The 23201-nt window shown below is 39.3% G+C and overlaps 1 protein-coding gene across 3 annotated transcripts in view; it reads right to left on the bottom strand.

The window, feature by feature from the left end:
• The window catches only part of ANKRD10 (ankyrin repeat domain 10), a 36374-nt gene extending 29741 nt beyond the window's left edge, over positions 1–6633 (bottom strand). For 2 of the 3 annotated variants that reach the window (XM_037799672.1, XM_037799671.1), the window contains exons 1-2: positions 6197–6633; positions 1347–1499 (exon numbers count right to left, since the gene is read on the bottom strand). In XM_037799672.1, coding sequence (XP_037655600.1) covers positions 1347–1499; positions 6197–6406 — 363 coding nt within the window. In that variant the 5' untranslated portion in view covers positions 6407–6633. The remainder of the gene's footprint in view (positions 1–1346; positions 1500–6196) is intronic. The other variant, XM_037799670.1, reaches the window with a different exon arrangement.
• Positions 6634–23201: the final 16568 nt, after the last annotated feature.

The following is a 23201-nucleotide window of genomic DNA, read 5'->3' as shown; positions in this document are numbered from 1 at the left end:
GATGCAGACAGAAGGACATTTGGAGATGCTGAGAGATGAAGCCCAGAGTTTGCCCTGCAGAGGCTAAGAGAGGACCCCCAGATGCTTAGAGAGAAATGCCCTGGGAAAAAGAAGCAAGGACACACAGGAGCTGAGAGACAGAAGCAAAGACAGAACCCAGAGACATTTTGGAGAAAGCCATTTTGAAATACAACCTGGGAGCAAAGGACTAGCAGACACCAGTCACATGCCTTCCCAGCTGACAGAGGTGTTCTGGATGCCATTGGCCAGTTCTTCAGTGAAGGTATCCTCTTGCTGATGCCTTAGTATGGACACTTTTATGACCTCAGAACTTTAATTTTATAACCTAATAAATCCCCTTTATAAAAACCAATCCATTTCTGGTATTTTGCACAACGGAAGCTCTAGCAAACCAGAAAAGCACATAACAGGCACTTAATAAGTATTAGGAGGAAAAGCATATAAAAATAGGAGAAAGGGAAAAGAGAAAATTAGAAAGGCATAAAGAATAGCTACAAAAGCCAGTGGCAAAATACATCAGACAAACCTATCCTCAAGACAGGATGCTAAATCTGGGGATTGCTCCAAGACAGACTATACTTATTGGGCACTTCTATAAGCACATGCTTGTAACCAAGTCCCTTATAATCTAAACACCCTTCCTGTGTTCTGTTCTACTTAGGTGAAAAGAATACTGAAAACATACCATGAAAAATTTGGCACGCTTAAGTTCATAAATACAAAATTCTTGTACTTACTGTGCAGGAACCAATTATTCATTCCAATTATTAAATGACAGTTACTTGTACATGTTTAGTAATCAACCCCAACTTGTATTGGAAATAGTATTAACTCATTTTGGTAAATGTGCCAATATTAACTTAGCCATGAGCTTATTTAATAGCCATTCTTTGCTAGCATGGATGTGTTTTCATAATTATTTGTGGAAAAAAGATTAATAAATGAAGCTAAGAAGCTTAGGCAGCTGTGAGCAGGGGAGTCAGGAAACCTGGGCTCAAGGCCAGACTCCTTCAATTACCAGCTATAACCTCGGGCAAATCACCTTGGATCACAGTGAATCACTGTAAATCGAATAATATGTGAAAGCACTCAGTATGGAGAAAGCATTTATATGTAAAAGGACAGTTATTTGCAAATAAAAATTCCAGTTAGCATACAGGTAAAGAAATCAAACTATAATTAAGGCCTCAATTTAAAACACAATACCAATAAAATGAAGACATGCAAATAAACAAAACAAAACCAAAACACAAAACTCAAACCATGTAAGCAATTCTAACTGGAGAAAGAAAACTGAAACAAAAAGCCAGTAGGCACTTCATTACCTGTTTGTTAATGTTGGCTCCTGCTTGAATCAACCAGATGAGGCACTGAGGATGTCCTCCAAAAGCGGCGATATGGGCTGGTGTTTGGGCATACCGTGTGGTAGACACATTCAGAGTGGCTCCAGCTCTCACCAATTGTATTAAACACTCCAACTTTAAAAACAGCCATTGTAGGGATGAAAAACATGCATAAATGTCAGTACATTATTAAATATTACAAATCATCTAAATTCTATAATGGCGATATATAGCTTTTTTGTCACAACACTTTTTATTTTTAAAGGAACAAAATAAGTCACTTCCCAATAACATGTAAACTTGAAAAAAGCATTTGAAAAAACATTTTTCCTTGTCCTTAAAAAACTGGTACATGGGAAGAGAAGACAATTCAAAAGATTACACTTCCATACTCAAATACTACCATTAAAAAGACTTAAAGAACTGGATTTTGTCACTTTGCACACACTATTCTAAAGAATAAAAATACTTAATCTCTTCCTAAAGATTTTTTTTTAAATATATTCTTGCCCTATATACAACCCAGTATTCTATGAACACTTGATGAAGGCCTATTCTGCAGATTACTTTTTTTAGGGAAAAGAAATATGGAGTAGTAGGGGAAAGGGCAGCACTTAGTCTTTTGAAACTGTTTGTATAGGAGAGGAAACGATATGCAAGAAAGGATTAAGAATTTGTAGCCAGGCACTAGTATTATGCTGGTTCCTAGGTGTTCATCACGATCACTAAATATGCATCAAGTGCCAACCATGTGCTAAGCCCCATGCTAGTATAAAAGAGTCACTGTGCTCTAAGACTTACACTCTACTACCCAATTTGTTCTCTGATTCAGGACTGCCCCATTTTTCCTTCACTGATCCTAATCCAGAGTCAATGAAAAAACTACTACGTGTCTGCAAGTAATTCTACACAAAAGGACAGATTGCAAATAAAGAACAAGTGACACTTCAATTTCATACAAGTATACCTACATCTTTTGGCATTTTAAACCTCTCCTCGGAATGGACAGATCACTTCAATACAAACTTTTGTTTGATGTACTCTGCTGGGCAACTGGGAATACAGGGATAATTAAAGCATGGTGTCTGTCTTGAAGGAATTTGAACCTGGTCGTGGAGGCTGGTAAACACATACAACTTTTGTATATTCTCATATATTGCCTTTATTAATTTACTGAGTGGGAAACAAGAAAAACGAATGTGCAGATACTAGTGGTAAGACAAACAAGTCTCTAATCTGATAAAACTGAACAAAGAAATCACTTGGCGTGCCAAAAGTGGTTAATAAATTAAACCTGTCACCTATCTGTTTAACTGGTTAGGAAACTGGGTTTGGAATTGTGCAAATATATTGTTCAATATGATGTCTTTTAAAAGCAAGGTGCAAGAAGAGACTTTAACTAAGTTAGTCCTCCAGGAACCATTAAGCTAATAACAAATGTACACAATTGTAACAAAATATGCATGAAACATATGCATAAAACATGTATGAAAGTTGGGAATAGATTATAGTATGCTAAATACCTAGTTAGTCCCCTGCTGACGGCACTGACAACAGTGGAGGTTCATATGTATATAAAAGGAGGGCAGCATTTGGTAAAGCAGGGAAAAAAAAAAGGCTGGGGTGGGAATCTGTAAACATGAGTCCTGGTCTCATTTCTATCCAAAAAGCTTTTTCTCACAGATGTGAAGGAATTGGACACTGCACAGGTGATTTCTCAGGCCCCTTCCATATCTAAAAGACTATAGTCCTAATCATTAAAGACAATATAAATACTAAAGAAACTGCCTCTAGTTACAATATTTGGTCTCCTAGGCTAACTACTCAAATTCTATAGAAATAGAAACTTTTTAAAAGAGAATTCAGTTTTGGTTATTTTTTTAATCTCTAGATAACTGTATGCTTACTTAGGTCTTTTCTTTAAAACATAGAGGGACAGAAAAGATGTTGAGAACCAATGCTTTGAGTTTCCTAGAGTTTAATGTAAGGATGAAGCTGAGCAAGTTGCATTCTCAAAGGAGATAATGCCTCGGGAATTTACATTCAAGGCTGGAGGAAGAGGGCAGGAAAGAAGGTTCTTGTACTTTTGTGAGAGATTGACTTCTCATGAGCACTGATTTTTAGTGACTGGTACTAACTACAGACTGGTGCCCTAGCAGTCTACCAACACATATATGATTGATTTGCTTCCCCATTCCCATTGTCAAAATTTCCTCTCATTTTTTCCACTAAAATAAGTCTCCAACTTTTCCATATTATGATGGGAATCAAAAACTGTTTCCCAAAATATACAACTGTATTGTGAATGTGATACCAGGAAGACCAATGTAAATGGCAACTTCATCAACTGGCAATTAAAAAAAAAAAAAAATTAAGATCCCAAGGTAAAATGACTTATTTCACATTATCCTGAAGTTTTTTCTGCTTAAACATTTCTTTATTTCAACCCAACCTCATCTTCTAAGAAGGAAAAAAACATAATGTCCCTGAATTTTGGCAAATTTAAAAATCTTAATCATTTTATTTAAAAAGGTCCCTTTTTGCAGAAAGGCAGTGAATCTCAGTTTAAGAGTGGAAAGGGACCTACCTCTGTGAGCAAATAACCCAATGTGACTTTACAGATGGGGAAAATATTTAAAATTTAAAATAGCACCCTAATTATTTCCCCTAATTTTCAAATTAAAAAAAAAAAATGACACAGAAGTAAAGGCTCCACCAAAAGGTACATCTATTTAATGTAATCCCCCTTTACAGCAATTTATATGCAAGATAAATACAACCATCACTAATTTTACTGGACCTGGACAAGGTAACTGTCTTATAAGCATACATATAACATTCTAAACCCAATTCCCTAAAGTCTGGTGACTTTCCAATTTAATCAGGTCAGTTATCCCATAACCCTAAATCATCTTAAATGCAACCTTCAGCTAAAAAGTGAAAATGTCTCTTGAGCAGAAGGGGAAAGGAAAGTGAGTTAGTTGTGTCCTAGGTATTTTTTTGTACACTATCTCTTCAAACCAGGACAAGCACAAATGTCATAAAGTCTATATGTTTTGTTCATTTGAAACTGACTGAACTATATATAAAGCAAAGATTAATGATTAAAAACACTGTTGTGGGCATTGGTCCTCCAGTCACACATAAGCAGTATGAGAGAGATGGTAGTTTGATAGTATGAAGACCTATGAATTCAGGGTTGATTTTAAATATACACAAATAATTTATGACTAATTGTTCCTGAGTGCATGGCTATACTACTTAGTGTATTTTGTATGTGCATATAACCTGACTCTAGAATGAATTATGTCTAAATTGTTTTAAAAAGTCTTCAATAATTTGAAAAACTGAACATATTCTCTTAAGTACAATGCATCTTTTCCCCGGTACTTTCCACAGAGGCAATCTGAAATTTGCAGATCATTTCTAGATAAAAATAAGTCTGATCCAAAGATAAGTTTGAAATATATCATATGATGAGTTTCAAGTAAAGAGGGAAAAAACGGCTGTTTTCACAATTACAAGAATAATGGAGGACAGGAAAATCAAATGTAGACACAGTATCACAGGAGTTATTTATTCAAAATTTTTATGTGAAAATCTTTTACTCAAAGCTTCACCATTACTATAATATCAAGAGTTGGAGGCTTTTCTTAAAAGCTAAACTTAAATTTAGAAACACGATTGTTTCCAAGTTTCTTATCAAGAGTTCCTCTTTTTTTTCGTGTGTTATTAATAGAGTATGTCAATTATTGGGAGTGTCCGGTTAATTAACGCTTTTCATATTCCCACCCGTTACAGAGAATAGAACTACTTACTCCCTTTAGTCATAGAGCTGAGAATAACTACCCTGTGGTGGAAATTTTAATACCTTAGAAACAAAAACATTTCCAAAAGGGATCTCTAACTTGCAACTTAAATTGAGAAAATCGACATTCATAATGATGTCCGAAAAAGAAACTTCAGTTTCTAAGACCGGAAGCAACTTGAATTATTTAGCCTAAAAGGCCCCATTATTATTGCCCGAGATACCTAACATCTTCGTTGGCATAACAAAAAAAAAAAAAAAAAAAAAAAAAAAAAAAGTGACTCAGGTGCCGTGTAATCAATCTTTCCTCAGGAGGCGGGCAAGAAAGCAGGGGAGCCTCAAGCAAGCAGACCCTTGCCAACAGTATGAGAATCTCAAAAAACTGTCCTCGCAAAGATAACTGGGCTCTTCAATACAAAGAATTATAAGGGGAGGGGAGGTGGTGAAGAGACCCTCCAGCAAACTACGAGCCCTTGACCCCCTCTTTCCCGCTCTAGGAGTAGCGTGAACAAGGGAGGCCCACAGCCCAGGTTCCCCCTAATTTAACCAAGGGCGGTCGCGTTCCAGGCCTGCAAACGTCCCGGCCTCCGCAGCAGTTGCCGGGTTCCGCGCCCAGGCGCACGCCAGGGTGGGGACCAGGCTGGGCGCCGCGTCTCCCGGGTATCCGCCCCGGTTTGAAGCTTGCTCCACCCAGGGACCCCAGCCCGCTCTCGCCGGGGCCCCTGGCCAGGCCCGCGCCGCCGCACATGCGCCCCGGGACACTCGGCGCGCGGGCGATATCCCCGCCTGCCCCGCTTCCGTCCCCTACGCTCCCGAAACCCCCCGCGTTACCCTGAGAGGCGACCGTCCGGCCCGCGTCTCAGTCCCTCACCGACCCCAATCCTCACAGCCCGGGCGCTGGGAGCTGCAGAAAATGGCGTCTTAAAGAGACACTGTCTTCGCAGCCCTCCGCGCGCGTTCGGGAAGGGCCTGCACCCCCGGCGGAACCCGCTCCACTCCCCATGCGGCCCCGCATGCCAACCACCTTGCCGAAGTGTGCGGCCCAGTGTACGGGCGTCCAGCCGTAGAAGGAGTCTTCGACGGCCAGGTGAGCACACGGCGTCTGCTGGAGCAGCGAGCAGAGTGCAGCAAGGTCCCCGTCGCGACAGGCGCGGTGCAGCGGGAAGCGGAGCGACAGCAACTCCTCGCTGGAGAAGCCCGCCTCCACCCCTGTTCCCGTTCCCGCCGCCGACATGATTCGCGACCGGCAAACGCGCCGCTGAACATCCGAAGCCGGCCCCGCGGCCGGCAGAGATCTGGAGCCGGGCCCCGAAGCTGCAGGCGGACCTGAGAGGGGCAGGCCCCGGGTAAGGAGCCGACAGGCCGCTGCCGCTGCCCGAACACAAAGGCGACGAGAGCAGCGCCGCGGCCACTGCGTCCCACAGGCGGCCGAGCCGGGCGTGTACTGAGCGGGCTGTGGAAGGCGGTGCGGAGCGCGGCCCGGGCGGGGCGGGGGCGGGGCCAGGGCTGGGGGCGGGGCCTGGAGCGGCCGGGGACTCGCGGGGCGCCAGGCTCGAGTGGACTAAGCTTGCGGTCTAGTCGCGGCCGGGCTTCCCCGATCCTGACCCCAGGCTAGGTGGCAACCTAGTAGTACCTGGGAGTAGGACCGTTGGCGGGAAACCTCCAGAAAAACCCTTCTTCCTCTTAAAAAACACACACCCAAAAAACCCTCAAAGCTTCTGCAATTGCACAGGATTTTGAGTTTTTAGTTTTTTTTTTAATAATTCTCCCCGCCCCCGAACACGTGGGAGCCGCCTGGGTCTGCACTGTGGTTTTAGTTAAGCTGTGTGTATTTAAATTTAGCAATTAATATTTATTAAACGCCTGCGGGGAGCAGAGCATCTCATTAAAAATCTGAACACTAACAAGCCCTAGTTTCTTTAACAAAACAGAAAAATAAATTATCCGGCTTTATCTGTTAATTAGAAAGCCTGCCTCATAATCAGGCACAGTTTGAGTGATGATAGGGTTGTACATTTGCAATTTTAAACGATAAGTTATGAAGCCAGAAAGCAAAAAGTAAAATAAACTTTCTATTGAGAAATATAATTGTAAGGAAATATTAAATTTCCTGTTTCAAGTGACTATCATAGTCTTTTTTCAATAAATAAGATTTTTCTGATTGTAATACATGAAAATCATCAAAAAATTCACTGAGGAAATAGCCATCTAAGATATATGGATAATCCTTTATAATCTTTTTCTAAGTATATATTTTGTTTCATTTGTATATATTGTTTTTCCTTGTATATATTGCTTTCTTTTTTCTTTTACAAAATTCTAAATCACAGCAATTCAACTGACTAATCAGATATTTGGGAAAATCGATGCACAAGAAAGGATATTGCAGCATTAGTTAATAAGGCACGATATTAGAAACTGAAGGTTTAACAACGAGAAATTGTTAAATTGTAGTATAAACATAGAACACAGCCATCTGTTAATACACAAGCATTTGATGAATACAAGGGTGAATGAAATAGACATTGGGAAATATTTGCTATGTAATAAGTGATAAAAGCAGCAAAGTATTTCAATTCAGTGAGCAACTATTAATGAATGAAAATTAGGAATGAGACATAGAATGTACTTTCAAGGAGTTTCTAATCTATTAGATGGTTAAACCAGAATATTTTAATAGTTCAAGTTCTATAATACAGTTTTGTGGGGCTAAGAAGGTAGAAAATGCTATACACTCATGTTAAGCTTGGTCTACTCTGTAATTCAAATACTTTTCTTTGTATACACCATGCTGGTTTTAATCTAATTATCTCTTTTAAGATATATCTCCTGATAAATATTTCTACCCTTCATAGGAAAGAGATATCTCATTTTGCAAAAGGGCATAAGCATGCATTGTAATCCATAAATAATGAGAGGATCACTCTTCTTTACTCTGCATTCTGTGAATGATGCAACTGAAACATAGATAACCTAAGAAACTTGCCCAATGACAAACTGCATTCCTGTGGCAGAGCTTAAAATAATATCCAGACCTGGTTTCCAACCCACTGTTAGATTTTTTTTTAAAACTTAAAATTTCTTTATTTTGCGTAAAGTGTCTTAAGGGCTAGGAAAATAAAATAGGTTGTAGTGATAGGATACTTACAGTACAACCTTTTTCAGTTAAGATAACTCTGTTTTTCTAGGGTTATTGGGACTATATATACCTTTCTGTTGCTATATAGAAATAGATCAATATATATGATGATGGATCCTTAACATATACCTTATGATAATTATAGATGAGAATTATAAGGTGATGTCTAGTGAATACTGTCATTTGCCACTGTTTCAATTGATCACTCAAGTTTTCCCCAACTCTTAAATCATTACCACTTAAAGATTTTCTTTAGGATTCTTGTTTATGAAAAGCTCTAGGGAAAAGAAAAAAAGATTCATAACATCCTTTGTCTTTTATTTTACTCTTGCAATCACAAATAATCAAACAGGTATTTGAAGATATGATTCAAATACATGTAAAAACAAGAAGACTCAAAATACTAAAATAAAATAAAACGAAAATATTGGCATTGTATTTTTCTGAAATAGGATTATCCTGTGTGAAAAACTGCTCAAATGTGGGCTTTCAGGGGTGAAGCAGGGCTCAGTTAAATGAATGTCATAAAAATGCACAGAAATATCGATACATTTGGTAAACATTGATGGAACATCTTTTGAATGCTATAATTTCACTAGGAATGGGATATAACTGAATTGTGTGTTGTAAGGGAGAAAACATTGGAGAGGAAGGTAGGGCCCCATATTATGAAAAGTGTTACAAACAAAACTAAAAAGCTGTTTTTTAATTCCTAAATGTGTAGGGAACCAGTGAAGGGTTTTGTTGTTTTACCAGTTAAGAGGGAGATAAGTGTGGCACAGGGGAAATTTAATCTTGATCAGATTTGCAACTTGGCTCTGTGGAGGAGGGCATCCACTTTGATGACACTTTGAGCCTGGGCTAAAAGTGAGATCAAAAGCCATACTTTCCTATCATTTGCTTTCTCCCCTCCTGTCCATATCCCACCACGATGCCAGATTGAGCTTTTATAAACAAATGCAAACCTGTTTAAAATCCTTCTATGGTTACTTATTTGACATAGGGACAGTTTCCCTAATGTCAATCACTCAGATACCACCTTTACCTGGATGTTTATATTGACATAGAACCTGTGCTATTAATATTTTTCTTAAAATATGTTCACCTTTCTAAACTTACGAAATTTGTTCATATCCTCTTCATTAATACCAGAGAAATCATGAATTTATGTATGTTAGTTACATTATTTTCCTACACATTTAAACAAAAACAAAATAAAGTTTGAGTACTTCCCAAATCAGCTCCACACCATTTGTGGTCTGAATGCCACACTTGGGAAAAGGCTCTCTGGAGCGAGGCCTCATTTCCTTAACTTAGCCTAAGGTACCCTACAACTGGGCCTGGCCTACTTCTCTCATGACTTCCTTGTTCAGCACTAAGGGGCCATCTAGCTCAGGTCCTTGAAATTTAAGACTGCCCCTGCCTGGAAGGCTTCTCCTCTTCCTCCCTCAGCACCACCCTCTTTGCCTGGTTCTGCTCACGAATTCCCCGTCTTAGGGAACCCTTCCCTGACTGGCGCCCTGTGGCCTGACCTACTAACCAGACTCCCTATAAAATCTGCCCGACTCCTTTCAGTTTCCTTTTCAAAGGCCATTACCCTTGTGAGAAAGCACTAAGGTGCTTTCTTTCCCTCTAGGCTGTCAGTTCCAGGAAAAGTTTCCAGAGGCTTAGCCTTTTGGTTTCCTGTTGGCCCAAATGAAAAATTTTTTAAACCAGACAAGTTAATGTTATTTATTTTAAATCCTGAAGTAAATCAGAATTGAAAAAAGTTCTTGATTGTGAAGAGACGTGCCCTGAGACTGCAATTCCGTTTTTGTGGAACTCTTGATAATTAGAAACATGCCGGAAGTTTGCTTCTGGTTGCTCTAAGTGTGAAAGCAGATGTTTGTCCTTGGTGGCAGCCTCTTTCTCATACTCTGGAAGGGAACTCTTCTGTGAGCCCTCTCAGTCAGGCAGGTCTAAGAACTTATTCTGAAAATACTTCAGGCCAGGATGTCCATGATCCATTAGAGTGGATGAAAGGATCCATTTTTACAGAAAGAATTTTTGTTCTTTTAATGTGAGGAATTTGGATATTTACTCTGATAAGCACAGAGACAGGATTTGGGGGGAACTCTGAGACTTGGGAGAGAGAGGAGATGGGAAAGAGTCTCTGAGCCAAGGAGAAGCAGATCCCAAAACTGTGACAAAGGACATTGACTTCAGACATTTTTAAAATAATGGATAACATGAGAACCGATGCACAGCACAGTTTGTGTAAACTCCAAAGGGAATTCATAGTTTTCTTGATCATTTTATTTATCTGTTCCAAAAAAAGATTTTAAAAAATAAGAATATTACAAAAACCACAGATGGTTGGTTAAAACATGCAAATACAAATTTAAATAATTAAGTGTATATTTTTTCACACCTGTGGATGGGCATCTCTCAGTCATTACTGTATCCCTAGCATAAGAGAACAAGAGGAGGAGCTTGTGTTTGAGGAGGGGTTCTGGGGCTGAACAGTAAAGATGATCTGCTTGTGGTTTCCTGACACCAAGACCTTTGATTTGGCAACCCATGCAGTCATTTTAAATGTTTTCAGCTGATTCCTTAATTTCCCAATGTTATTACCGTAGAGAAAAGTCCCTAGAGATTCATTGCTATTATTAAAATTTGCTTCAACTTTTCCACCTGGGAGGGGTTGTTAAACTCCTTCTGCATAGCAGGCCGGGAAAATCCCCAAGTTACCACACCACGGGAGGCATCGGTTTCCCTCCTGTAAATGAGTGCCACATTTTTTGGGCAGCCCTCTAACCATCGCTAGTTGGACCAGACCCAGGTACCTGGTGTGATCAAAGAGACTTACTTTCCTCACCCTTCCTGTAATTCCCATTGCTGTATTTATTCCTTACGAAGCTTCCAGTAACAAGAGCATTTAACCTGTTAGGAATCTGGGTTACTTAGGAAAAAAAATGAGTATAACCATCTGATGTTTTAACAGGAATTAGGTTGTCAATTTAAAACTACTCTTAGAGCCCATTATTTAGTAAAAGAAACAAGACACTAAATGAGTGAATGCAGAACCAGTGAGACAGTGTGGAAACATCAGAGAATTGGAAAGGAATGCAGAAGGCATACCAAGAGGTTAAGGTGGGAAGCAAAAAAGATCAAATAACTTGTTTCACAATATGGTCTCTACCTAGATGATAAATGCTTGATTGTCTTCTTTTATTCCTTTTTGTCTAGGACTTTGAACCACAGTTCCTGGTCCTTTCAAACTTGAAAGTAACTGCTGAGCATTTAGGGAAGTAGCCAAAAATGGGGATAGAAATAAAAGAAAACAGCACAACTCGTGGGATGGTGGGAAGCCCAGGGGATTATTGCATGGATAATTTAATTTCTCATTATAGCAACCTTTGTTTGTTTGTTTTTTCCTCTTTCTGTTTCTGAGGGCCAGATTGATATATTTGGAAAGAATATTTTACATGCCTCCTCTGCGGGAGGGAGAGTACCTTAACCACTCTGGTTTAGTTTCCTCATTTATTGGAGGATAATAATTATCCTAAGTAAAAGGACATTCTCAGGGTGAGATAAGATTGAAGATTTGAACAGGATTTTTAGATTGTAAAGCTATATATTATTAGAGTGTTTTCCAAAGAGCCTTACTAACTTATACTGCTGCCAGCAATTTATAAAAATTTCAGTAACCATTCTTTCTGGTACTAGGTAATACTGTGACTTTTTTTTCCCCCCTGTAAAGGCTACATTACAGTGGTAAAGGCCTCCAGTGGCTTTGTTACAGAAATTGGCCCCACTCAGAGTTCACCGCAGCTGTTTGTGAGCATCCCTTGGGTGCCAACTCAGGTACCTCTGGCTCTGCTTCTTACACTGATGGTCCCTGCTGAGATTACTTCTCTTGAGCACTGCTCTCTATAGGGGCTATGGATGCTATAAGCATTTTGTTCTCTGAAGAGGAGATGCTGCTCTACCTTGGTCCACTTCATCCCAATATAGATTGGACCCTTCCTCTAAATTCTCCTAAGTACAGCACAGAGCAGGCTGTAACTTTAATTAACGCTTTACTGATGGTTTGGGTACACTGGCAAGGAGAACTACTCTACAGAAGATAATTAGGAATCAGCTAACGGACTCAGAGCTGTTCTCATTGTTTTTACTTAACTGCCTTCCTGCATCCCCAGCCTACCTCCAAGGAGCAGTGGGCAAGAAAAGAGGTAAAATTAGAAATTTACCTCATACCATACTCAAAAATCTGTTCTGGGCAGATTAGACTTAAATGTGGAAGAAAAATTTAAATAAAAAGAAAAAGAAAACATAACAGACTATCTTTATGACGTTAGAGTAGTGATGGATTTCTTAGCAAGACATATGAAGTACAACCATAAAAGAAAAAATGGACAAATATTAAAAGTAACAAGGTCAAAAGTAATTTTGAAAAAAGGCAACAGAATCAATATGAAAGACAAGCTATAGACCAAAGGAAATTGTAAGCTATATAGCAAATAAAGGATTCATAGTCAGCATATAAAAAGCACTACAAATACAAATCAACAGGAAAATGATGAACAACAAAGGAAAAAAATGGGCAAAGTTTAGAACAGGCAGTTCTCTGGAAGGAAATATAAATGTTCAAATAAACATGAAAAGGTGCTCAATAATCAGTAATTCCTCCTGCCCTACTAAATAGATTAATCCTATCAGGAGACAAATCTGCTGTAGTATCATTTGCAATGATACTACATACCTTCATATAACTACAGCCCTCTTAACCACACCTACCTTTCCAGCTGCTGGCATATTTCTTGGCTTCCCTTCACAGTCTAACTTCCTTGTCTATAGGCATTGCCTCCTATTTTCTTCTCAGCCCATTCCAACTGTACTTCAGTCCCCAGCACCCCAAAGAAATAGCTCTTATCAAATTCATCACAGACCTCATGTTTGCTAAATCCAGTGATCAATTCTCTATCCTAACCTTGACACTCTAGCTCTCCTGTTCAATCTCTAAATGTTGGAATACCCCAGGGCTGGGTCTTAGATCTTCTTTTCTTCAAATGTTATTCTTAGGAAATGTCATTTAATCCCCTGTTCTCATATACTATTTATATGCTGGTGATTCCTAAATTTATATCTCTAGTCCTGGCTTCTCCTCTGAGTTCCAGACTCATAAATCCAGTGGCTTAGTTAACATCTCCATTTGGATCTCTTACAGGCATCGCCACTTGTGTCTCAAGTAAAATTCTTAACTCAGCCTCCCCACACCTGTCATCCTATCCCACACAAACAGTGTTCTTTGTCACTGAAAACTGCACCAATGTCTACCAGATGGCTCAAGTCCAGCACCTAGGAATCAGCACTTTCCCCACATACAATGCATCAGCACATTAGTGGCTCTGCTTCCAAATACATCTTGAGTCCATCCAATCTTTCATTTTCCACTTCTACCACCATGATCTGTCCACTCTTGCCTAAACCAATGCAAGAGCCTCTCAACTTTTCCTGTCCAGCAGCCAGAGAATCTTTTACAACTGTAAATCTGATAAATGTGATTTGCTTAAAACCTTCCAGTGCCTTTTCATTGAACTTAAAAATACCTTACCATGGCATACAAGCTTAATGTGATCTCTGTTTCTTACACTGATGGCCCCTGTTGAGATTACTTCTCTTGGACACTACTCTCTACAGGCGCTATGGATGCTACAAGCATTTTGTTCTCTGAAGAGGAGATGCTGTTCTACCCTGGTCCACTTCATCCCAAATATAGGTTGGACCCTTCCTCTTAATTCTCCCAAGTACAGCACAGAGCAGGCTGTAACTTTAATCAACACTTTACTGATGGTTTGGAGCCCCGGTGGACTTCTCTAACTTCACCTATCATCACTCTTCCCTTCCCTTACTCCTCTAGTCAAACTGTCCTTCTTCCTGCTCCTAGAATAAGCTGCCCTTCTGCTGGAAGTGTTCTTACCTAAGATTTTCACACACCTGGCTTCATCTTGTCTTTCAGGCCTCAGCTCAAATGTCATCTCTGCAAAAAGATCTTCCCTGAACACCCATTCCAAAATCCTAACCTCCAAGTCATTTTCTGTAATACCATCCCTCTTTTATTTTCTTTGTAGCATTACCATTGAAACTATCTTACTTACTTACTGTCTTGACCACCCCACTTGAATGTATGTTCTACCACAGCAAGACTGTCCCAAGTTCTAGAAACAGTGCCTCATTCACAGTAGATGCTTACAATTTGTTAAATGAACGACAGTGAATAAAATAAAATTTATAGTGCAGTTGCATCTTATGGATGGAATTATAAATTGTAACAGTCATCAGTTTTTTTTCCAGTCAAAACTACCCTTTAAAAATCTCTTAAAATTGCCCAAAAGGGCAGTATAGTCTGTGCTGTCCAATATGGTGGTAGTCATTAACCATATATGGCTACTGAGTATTTGAAGGGTGGCTAATGAGACTGAAGAACTGAATTTTAAAGTTTATTTAATATTTTTTAATGTACAATATTTTTCTATTCTTTGATCAATAAGTTTCCTTTGTCATCTTTTTTCCCCAACTTCTTACAGGAAGTCCTAGCTAATTCAATAAAATAAGAAAAGGAACTAAAAAGTGTATACATTGGGAAGGAAGAAATAAAATGTCTTTGTTCACAGATGAAATGGTTCTCTATGTAGAAAATCCCAAGAATTGAAAAAAATAACTGGAACTAATAAGTGATTATAGCAAGGTTGCAGGGCACAAAGTAAATATTAAAAAGTCAATTGCTTTTCTATATATCAGCAATGAACAGTTAGAATTTGAAATAAAAAGCACACCACCATCTACTTAGCACCAAAAATTCTTAGGTATTAACCTAACAAAGTATGTATATAATCTATATGAAGAAAATTATAAAACTGATAAATGGAATCAAAGATCTATATAAATAGTGAGCTATTTCATGTTCATGGATAGGAAGACCCAGTGTTAAGATGTCAGTTTTCCCAACTGATATATAGACTCAATGCAGTCCCATTCAAAATCCCAGCATGTTATTTTCTGGTATCAACAAACTGATTCTAAAGTATATATGGCCCGAAGGGCCAACACAATACTGAAGAAAATAGAGGGCTGACACTACCTGATAAGACTTACTATAAAGCAACAGTGGTCAAGACAGTGTTCTTAGACCACTGGTGAAAGAATAGACAAATAAATCAATGGAACAGAATAGACAGCCCAGAAATAGACCCCACAAATACAGTCAACTGATCTTGGATAAGGGAGCAAAGGCAATTCAATGGAGAATGGATAGTATTTTCAACAAATGATGGTAGAACAACTGGACATTCTTATGCCAAAAATAATGAATCTAGACAGAGATATTACACATCTGACAAAAATTAACTCAAAATGGATCATAGACCTAAATGTAAAATGCAAAACTATACAACTTCTGAAGATGACATAAGAGAAAATCTAGGTGACCTTGGATTTGGCAATAACTTTTTAGATACAACACCAAAAGCACAATCCCTGAAAGAAAATATTAATAAAGTGGGATTTCATTAATATTAAAAACTTCAGCCCTTTGAAAGACGCTATTAAGAGAATGAAAAGGCAAATCAGAGGCTGGGAGAAATATTTGCAAAACACATATCTGACAAAGGATTTCTATCTAAAATATACAAAGAACTCTTAAAACTGAACAATAAGAAAACAAAAAACCAATTAGAAAATGGTCAAAAGAAGCTGAACATACACCTTGCCAAGAAGGTGTACAGATGGCAAATAAGCATATGAAAATACTCAACATCATATGTCATGAGGAAATTAAAAATTAAACCCCTACACACCTATTAGAAGGGCTAAAACCAAAACACTGACAGTATCACACCAAATGCTGGCAATGATGTAGGACAGCAGGAACTCGCATTCACTGTTGGTGGGAATACAAAATGGTGCAGCTATTTTGAAAGACAGTGTGGCAGTTTCTTACAAAGCTAAACATGGGCTTACCATACGATCAGCAGTCACCCTCCTAGTTATGAGTTGAAAACTTATTTCCACACAAAAACTTGCACACAAATGTTTGTGGCAGCTTCATTCATAATTTCCAAAACTTGGAAGCAATCAAGATGTCCATCCATAGGTGAATTAATAAATAAATGGTGGCATGTCTATGCAATGGAATATTATTAAGCAATTAAAAGAAATTAGCTATCAAGCCATGAAAATATGTGGAGGAAACTTAAATGCATATTGCAAAGTAAAAGAAGCCAGTTTGTAAAGGCTACATACTTTATCATTCCAACTGTAGGACACTCTGGAAAAGAAAAAACCGTAGAGACAATAAAAGATTAATGGTTGCAAGAGGGAAGGTGGAGGAGGAAGAACAGATGAAGAGATGGAGCACCGGGTATTTTTAGGTCAGTGAAACTACTCTCTATGATACTCTCGTGGTGAATACATAATATTATGCATTTGCCAAAACCCATAGAACTGTACGTCACAAAGAGTGAACTGTAATGTAAACTATGAATTTTTATTAAAAATAACATGTCATTATTGGTTTATCAATTATAACAAATTACCATACTAATGCAAGATGTTAGTAAAAGGGGAAATTGTGTGTGTATGGGGCAGGGGCATATGGAAGCTTTCTGTACTTTTGACACAGTTTTTCTGTAAAAAAAGTTTTTTAAAAACTGCTCTAAAACATAGTCTATTAAAAAATTTAATGCTGTAATTGAGATATGATGTAAATGTAAAATACACATGGAATTTCACAGACTTAGTGTGGTAGGTTGAATTATGTACCCCAGAAAAACATGTTTTAATCCTTTCCTGTGGGTGTGAACCCATTGTAAATAGGACTTTTTGAAGATGTTATTTTAGTTAAATTGTGGCCAACTGAAACAGGATGTGCCTTAATCTGGATTACTGGAATCCTTTATAAAAATAGCTCAGTAGTAGAGAAAGCCATGTGGAGGAGCAGAAGCTGGAAGTCAGCGGAACTCAGAGGAGAAAGGAGACAATGCTGCCATGTGCATTGCCATGTGACGGTGTGCAGAAAAGCCAAGGAACCCCAAAGATTGCTGGCCTGCCAGAGGATACCAAACCTGGAAAGAAGCAAGCCTTCTGGCCTCTGAAACCATGAGCCTGTTTTTAAAACAACCCACTGTATGGTATTTGTTTTAGTAGCTGGGAAAGAAAGGAAGAGTAAGAAAAAAATAATATAAAACTTCTCATTGTTAATGTTTAGTATTGATTATATGTTAAAATGACAATATTTTGGCTACACTGAATTAAATAAAATGTATTATTCTAATTTTCTCACCTGTTTATTTCTACTTTTTTTAGTGTTACTAGTGGAAGATTTAAAATTTCATCTGTATCTTGCATTTTATTTCTATTTAGACAGCACTGGCATGTTGGAGACTGATAATATCATCTATCAATAAATCAACATAGTTGTTTTTTCAACTGGGGGAATAATTATGATGTCTTTGGTTTAGTACCAGGTTTGGCTTATGGCTCATCTTGAATAAACAAATAAACATCTTTAAAGAGTGAACTCACATTCAGGATAGCAAAATGTTCATGAGAGTCTTATGAGAACTGTTTTAGTTTGCTAATGCTGCCGGAATGCAAAACACCAGAGATGGACTCACTTTTATAAAAGGGGGTTTGTTTGGTTACACAGTTACAGTCTTAAGGCCATAAAGTGTCCAAGGTAACACATCAGCAATCGGGTACCTTCACTGGAGGATTGCCAATGGTGTCCCTAAAACCTTTGTTAGCTGGGAAGGCATGTGGCTGGCATCTGCTCCAAAGTTCTGGTTTCAAAATGGCCTTCTCCCAGGACAGTCCTCTCTAGGCTACAGTTCCTCAAAAAATGTCACTCTTAGTTGCACTTGGAGTATTTGTCCTCTCTTAGCTTCTCCAGAGCAAGAGTCTGCTTTCAACGGCCATCTTCACACTGTCTCTCATCTTCAGCTCCTGTGCTTTCTTCCAAGTGTCCCTCTTGGCTGTAGCTCCTCTTCAAAATGTCACTCACAGCTGCACTGAGTTCCTTCTGTTTGTCAGCTCATTTACATGGCTCCAGTGATTTTATTTAGACCCACCCTGAATGGTTGGGGTTACACCTCCATGGAAATTATCCAATCACAGTCATCACCCACAGTTGGGTGGGGTGCATCTCCACGGAAACACTCAAAGAATAAAATCTAATTAACACTCATAGGTCTGCCCACACAAGATTACATCAAAGATAATGGTGTTTGGGGGACATAATACATTCAAACTGGCACAAGAACTGAGACCAGTTGAGCAAACAGTAGATTCAGGTCTTCTGTCTCACTACTTATAAGACTTTTATAAGCTCCCTGAGTGAAATGACACATGGAATCATCCTGTACTAGCCAAATTGTTTTTTTTTTCTTTCTCTTCCTCCTTCTTTACTATGTATTTACAGTTATTTTTAAATAAACTAAGTGCAAGTAAGTTAAATATGCATATGATTTGTCTCCACTGTAACAACTTTTAGTTAAAATATGGATCATATAGTCCTATGTCTGTTTATAAGTCTATCTCCCAATAAATAGATATGGAAAATGCTTTTCATTTGAGATTTTTTGAGTGGTGAGATTTGGGGACATTTATTTTTTTAACATTTCCATATTGCTTGACTTTTAAAATGAGCAATTTTTTTTTTTTCCAAAAATAATGGGTCTTCCAGTATTGTAGGATCAAGAAAGTCTTCTGGACCAAAAGGGGGAGGAGAAATGAAATAAAATAAGTTTCAGTGGCTGAGAGATTCCAAATGGAGTTGAGAGGTCATTCTGGAGGTAACTCTGATGCATTATATAGGAATCCCTTTTTAGTTTTTAGCTTATTAGAATAGCTAGAAGGAAATATCTGGAACTGTTGAACTGCAATCCAGCATCCTTGATTCTTGAAGACGGTCATATAACTATATAGCTTATGTGGTATGACCGTGTGATTGTGAAAACCTTATGGCTTACACTCTCTTAGCCAGTGTATGGAGAAATTAGTAGAAAAATAGGGACAAAAAGTAAATGAATAACAGGTACGGAGGAGGGGTATGGAATGTTTTGGGTGTTCTTTTACTTTTATTTTTATTCTTATTTTTATTTTTGGAGTAATGAAGATGTTCAAAAATTGATTGTGGTGATGAATGTACAACTATATGATGATACTGTGAACAGTTGTACATGTTAGCTGATTGTTTGGTATGTGAATATATTTCAATAAAATGGCGTTAAAAAATGAGGAAGAAAACATGGGTCTTGTAGCAAAATCCAGAAAAAAAAGAAATATACAAACTAGAAAGTGAGTTGAAAGCCCCTTGAAATTCGACCCCTGTCATGGTTAGGTTCATGTGTCAACTTGGCCAGGTGATAGTATCCAGCTGTCTGGTCAAGCAAGCACTGGCCTAACAATTGCTGCGAGGACTTCTGTGGCTGGTTAATAAACCAACAGGCTGGTTTATTAAATCATCAGTCAATTGACTGCAGCTGTGACTGATGACTCACCAAAGGGCATGTCTTCCACAATGAGACAATGCAATTGGCTGGATTTAATCCAATTAATCAGTTGAAGACTTATAAGCGAAACAGATAGGGGACCTTCATTTCTTCTTTGGCTGCCCAGTGAAGCGTTTCCTGAGGAGTTCGTCGAAGTTGCTGGTTCGTTTCCTGAGGAGTTCATCGAACACGTTTTTCGAAGATCCCAGTTCATTTCCTGAGGAGTCCGTCGAAGTTGCTGGTTCATTCCCTGAGGAGTTCATCAGACATCTTCCTTGGAGTTGACAGTTTGCTGACTGCCGTACAGAATTTGGACTCGTGCATACCGACAGTTCATGAGTCACTTTTAAAAATTTTGTAGTCATAGATACCTCTCATTGATTCTGTTTCCCTAGAGAACCCTAATGAATACAACTTGGTACCGGGAGTGGTTCTTGAGAAACAGAATCTTAAAATGGGCTTTTACAATTTGTTTTCTACTCTGATTAGATTCAAAGGCAGTAATGTCTCTATTTCCAATAATCAAGAGGGCACTGACACTCCATGGCATGAGTTGGCAAAGGAGATATGCAAAATAGCACTATTTGATTCTCCTAATTATACTCTTGTATGAAGCAAGGGTCTGGGTGACAGTGTTTTTGACACCTTCACAGAGTTTTGCAGAATTAAGAGGTATAATGATGTTGGCTGGCTGCTCTTAGATATGTTGGATAAAGAAGTAAGAGAAAGGGATGAGTTAAAGGCTTCAAATTCAAAACTTAAACACCGTATGACAGATGTAAAGGTTTCTATGTGTGCCCTGAAAGAAAATGTTATTTCCTGTGCCCGCAGACTTGAGGTTTCTGAAAAGCAGACGTAGACTCTCATTGTGCGAGTAGCAGATTTACAACGTAAACTAAAATCTCAACCTCTCAGGGTGTCTCCTGTTAAAGTAAAGGCATTGATTGGAAGAGAATGGGATCCCAAAACTTGGGATGGGGACATATGGATTGATAATAATGGCAGTGAGGACAGTGGAACCCTGGATTCTGCTGTGTCATTATTACATTTACCTGTAAAGGGCTGTCCTGAGGAAACAGCTTCCCCACCTCCAGTCTGCCCCAAAGAGCTGCCATCCAACCCCCACCTAAAGAGATTAAACCTTCAGTGCCTGCTAATTCTGAAATCACCTCCCCTGAGGAAGCAGCCCTCACTCCTCTGTCTGGATAGATTAATCCTGTTTTAAGAGATGAAAATGCAACAGAATGTCCTGAGGTAAATGGCTTGAGGGATAATTCTAACTCTTTTCATGACCCACCCCTACCACCAGTCTTTGCTTCAAGACCTATAACTAAAGTCCCAACAGGCCCCGAAGGGTGAGGTACAAAGTGTGACTCATGAAGAAGTACGCTATACTCCAAAGGAACTGTATGAGTTTTCCGACTTACACAGACAGAAACCAGGGGAATATGTGTGGGAATGGATATTAAGGGTGTGGGATAATGGTGGAAGGAATATAAGTTGGATCAGGCTGAATTTACTGATATAGGCCCTCTAAGCAAAGATTCTGCATTCAATGTTGTAGCTTGGGGGGTTAGAAAGGGTGTTAACAGTCTATTTGGGTGGTTGGCTGAAACATGGATCAAAAGGTGGCCGGCATTACCGGAGGTTGAAATGCCAGAACTGCCCTGGTACAATGTGGAGGAGGGGATTCAAAGGCTTAGAGAGATTGGAATGTTAGAGTGGATTTATCACAAAAGACCTGCTCACACACCCCTGGAATGTCTAGAGGACACACCTTTTACCAGGACTGTGAGGAATAAATTTGTGAGACTAGCTCTATCATCCCTGAAGAGCTCTGTAGTTGCCCTTCTCTGTAGGTCAGATATTACTGTAGGAACTGCTGTCACTGAGCTGGAATCCTTAAACACAGTGGGGATAATCGGGTCCTGAGTTGGCAGAAGCCAAGTGGCTGCAGTTAATCACCACAGACAAGGTGGGCATGGCTACCATAATGGAAAACAGGCTTAAAGCAGCAATCAAAATAATATGACTCGCAGAGACTTACGGCGTTGGCTACTGGATCATGGAGTATCAAGTAGTAAAACAGATGGGCAATCAACTAAATTCTTGTTTGAACTATTTAGGCAGAAGAATTCTAGGTCACATGAACAAAAGTCTCCCTTGAATTACAAAAACAGAGTGTCACAGCCCCTTAATTCCCAGACTTGAGACGGTTTACAGATCCAGAAGGGAAGGCCGGGTACCCTTGGGGAAGGACCCTGTTACACTGCCCAAGATTTATACTGTTAATCTTCCTTCCAGCTTTTCCCAGGGGGACTTACGGCCTTTTACCAGGGTAACTGTGCATTGGGGAAAAGGAAATGATCAGATATTTTGTGGATTATTAGACACTGGTTCAGAAGTGACATTAATTCCTGGAGACCCAAAATGTCACTCTGGTCCACCAGTCAGAGTTGGGGCTTATGGAGGTCAGGTGATCAATGGAGTTATAGCTCAGGTCTGTCTCACAGTGGATCCAGTGGGTCCCCAGACCCATTCTGTGGTTATTTCCCCAGTGCTGGAATGCATAATTGGAATAGACATACTCAGCAACTGGCAGAATCCTCACATTACTTCCCTGACTCATGGAGTGAGGGCTATTATGCTGGGAAAGGCCAAGTGGAAGGCACTAGAACTTCCCCTGCCTAGAAAAATAGTAAACCAGAAGCAATATTGGATTTCTGGAGGGATTGCAGAGATTAATGCCACTCTTAAGGACTTGAAGGATGCAGGGGTGGTGATTCCCACCTCATCCCCATTCAACTCTCCTATTTGCCCTGTGCAGAAAACAGATGGGTCTTGGAGGATGACAGTGGAGTATCATAAGCTTAACCAGGTGGTGACTCCCATTGCAGCTGTTGTTCCAGATGTGGTATCATTTCTTGAACAAATCAACACATCCCCTGGTACCTGGTACGCAGATATTGATCTGGCAAATGCTTTTTTCTCAATTGCTGTCAGTAAGGACCACCAGAAACAGTTTGCAATGAGCTGGCAAGGCCAGCAGTTTACATTCACTATGCTACCTCACAGTTATATCAACCCTCCAGCCCTATGTCATAATATTGTCCGCAGAGATCTTGATTGTTTCTCCCTTCCACAAGACACACTGGTCCATTATATTGATGATATCATGTTGATTCGACCTAGTGAGCAAGAAGTAGCAACTACTCTAGATTTGTTGGTAAGGTATTTGCGTGGCAGACAATGGGAGATAAATCCAACAAAAATATAGGGGCCTTCCACCTCAGTAAAATTTCTAGGTGTCCAGTGGTGTGGGGCCTGTTGAGATATTCCTTCTAAGGTGAAGGATAAGC

Source organism: Choloepus didactylus, chromosome 12 (genome assembly GCF_015220235.1).
Source record: "Choloepus didactylus isolate mChoDid1 chromosome 12, mChoDid1.pri, whole genome shotgun sequence".
NCBI classification, from domain to species: Eukaryota; Metazoa; Chordata; class Mammalia; order Pilosa; family Megalonychidae; genus Choloepus; species Choloepus didactylus.
Note: the sequence above shows the minus strand (reverse complement) of the source record. Positions and strands in the feature narration are given on the sequence as shown.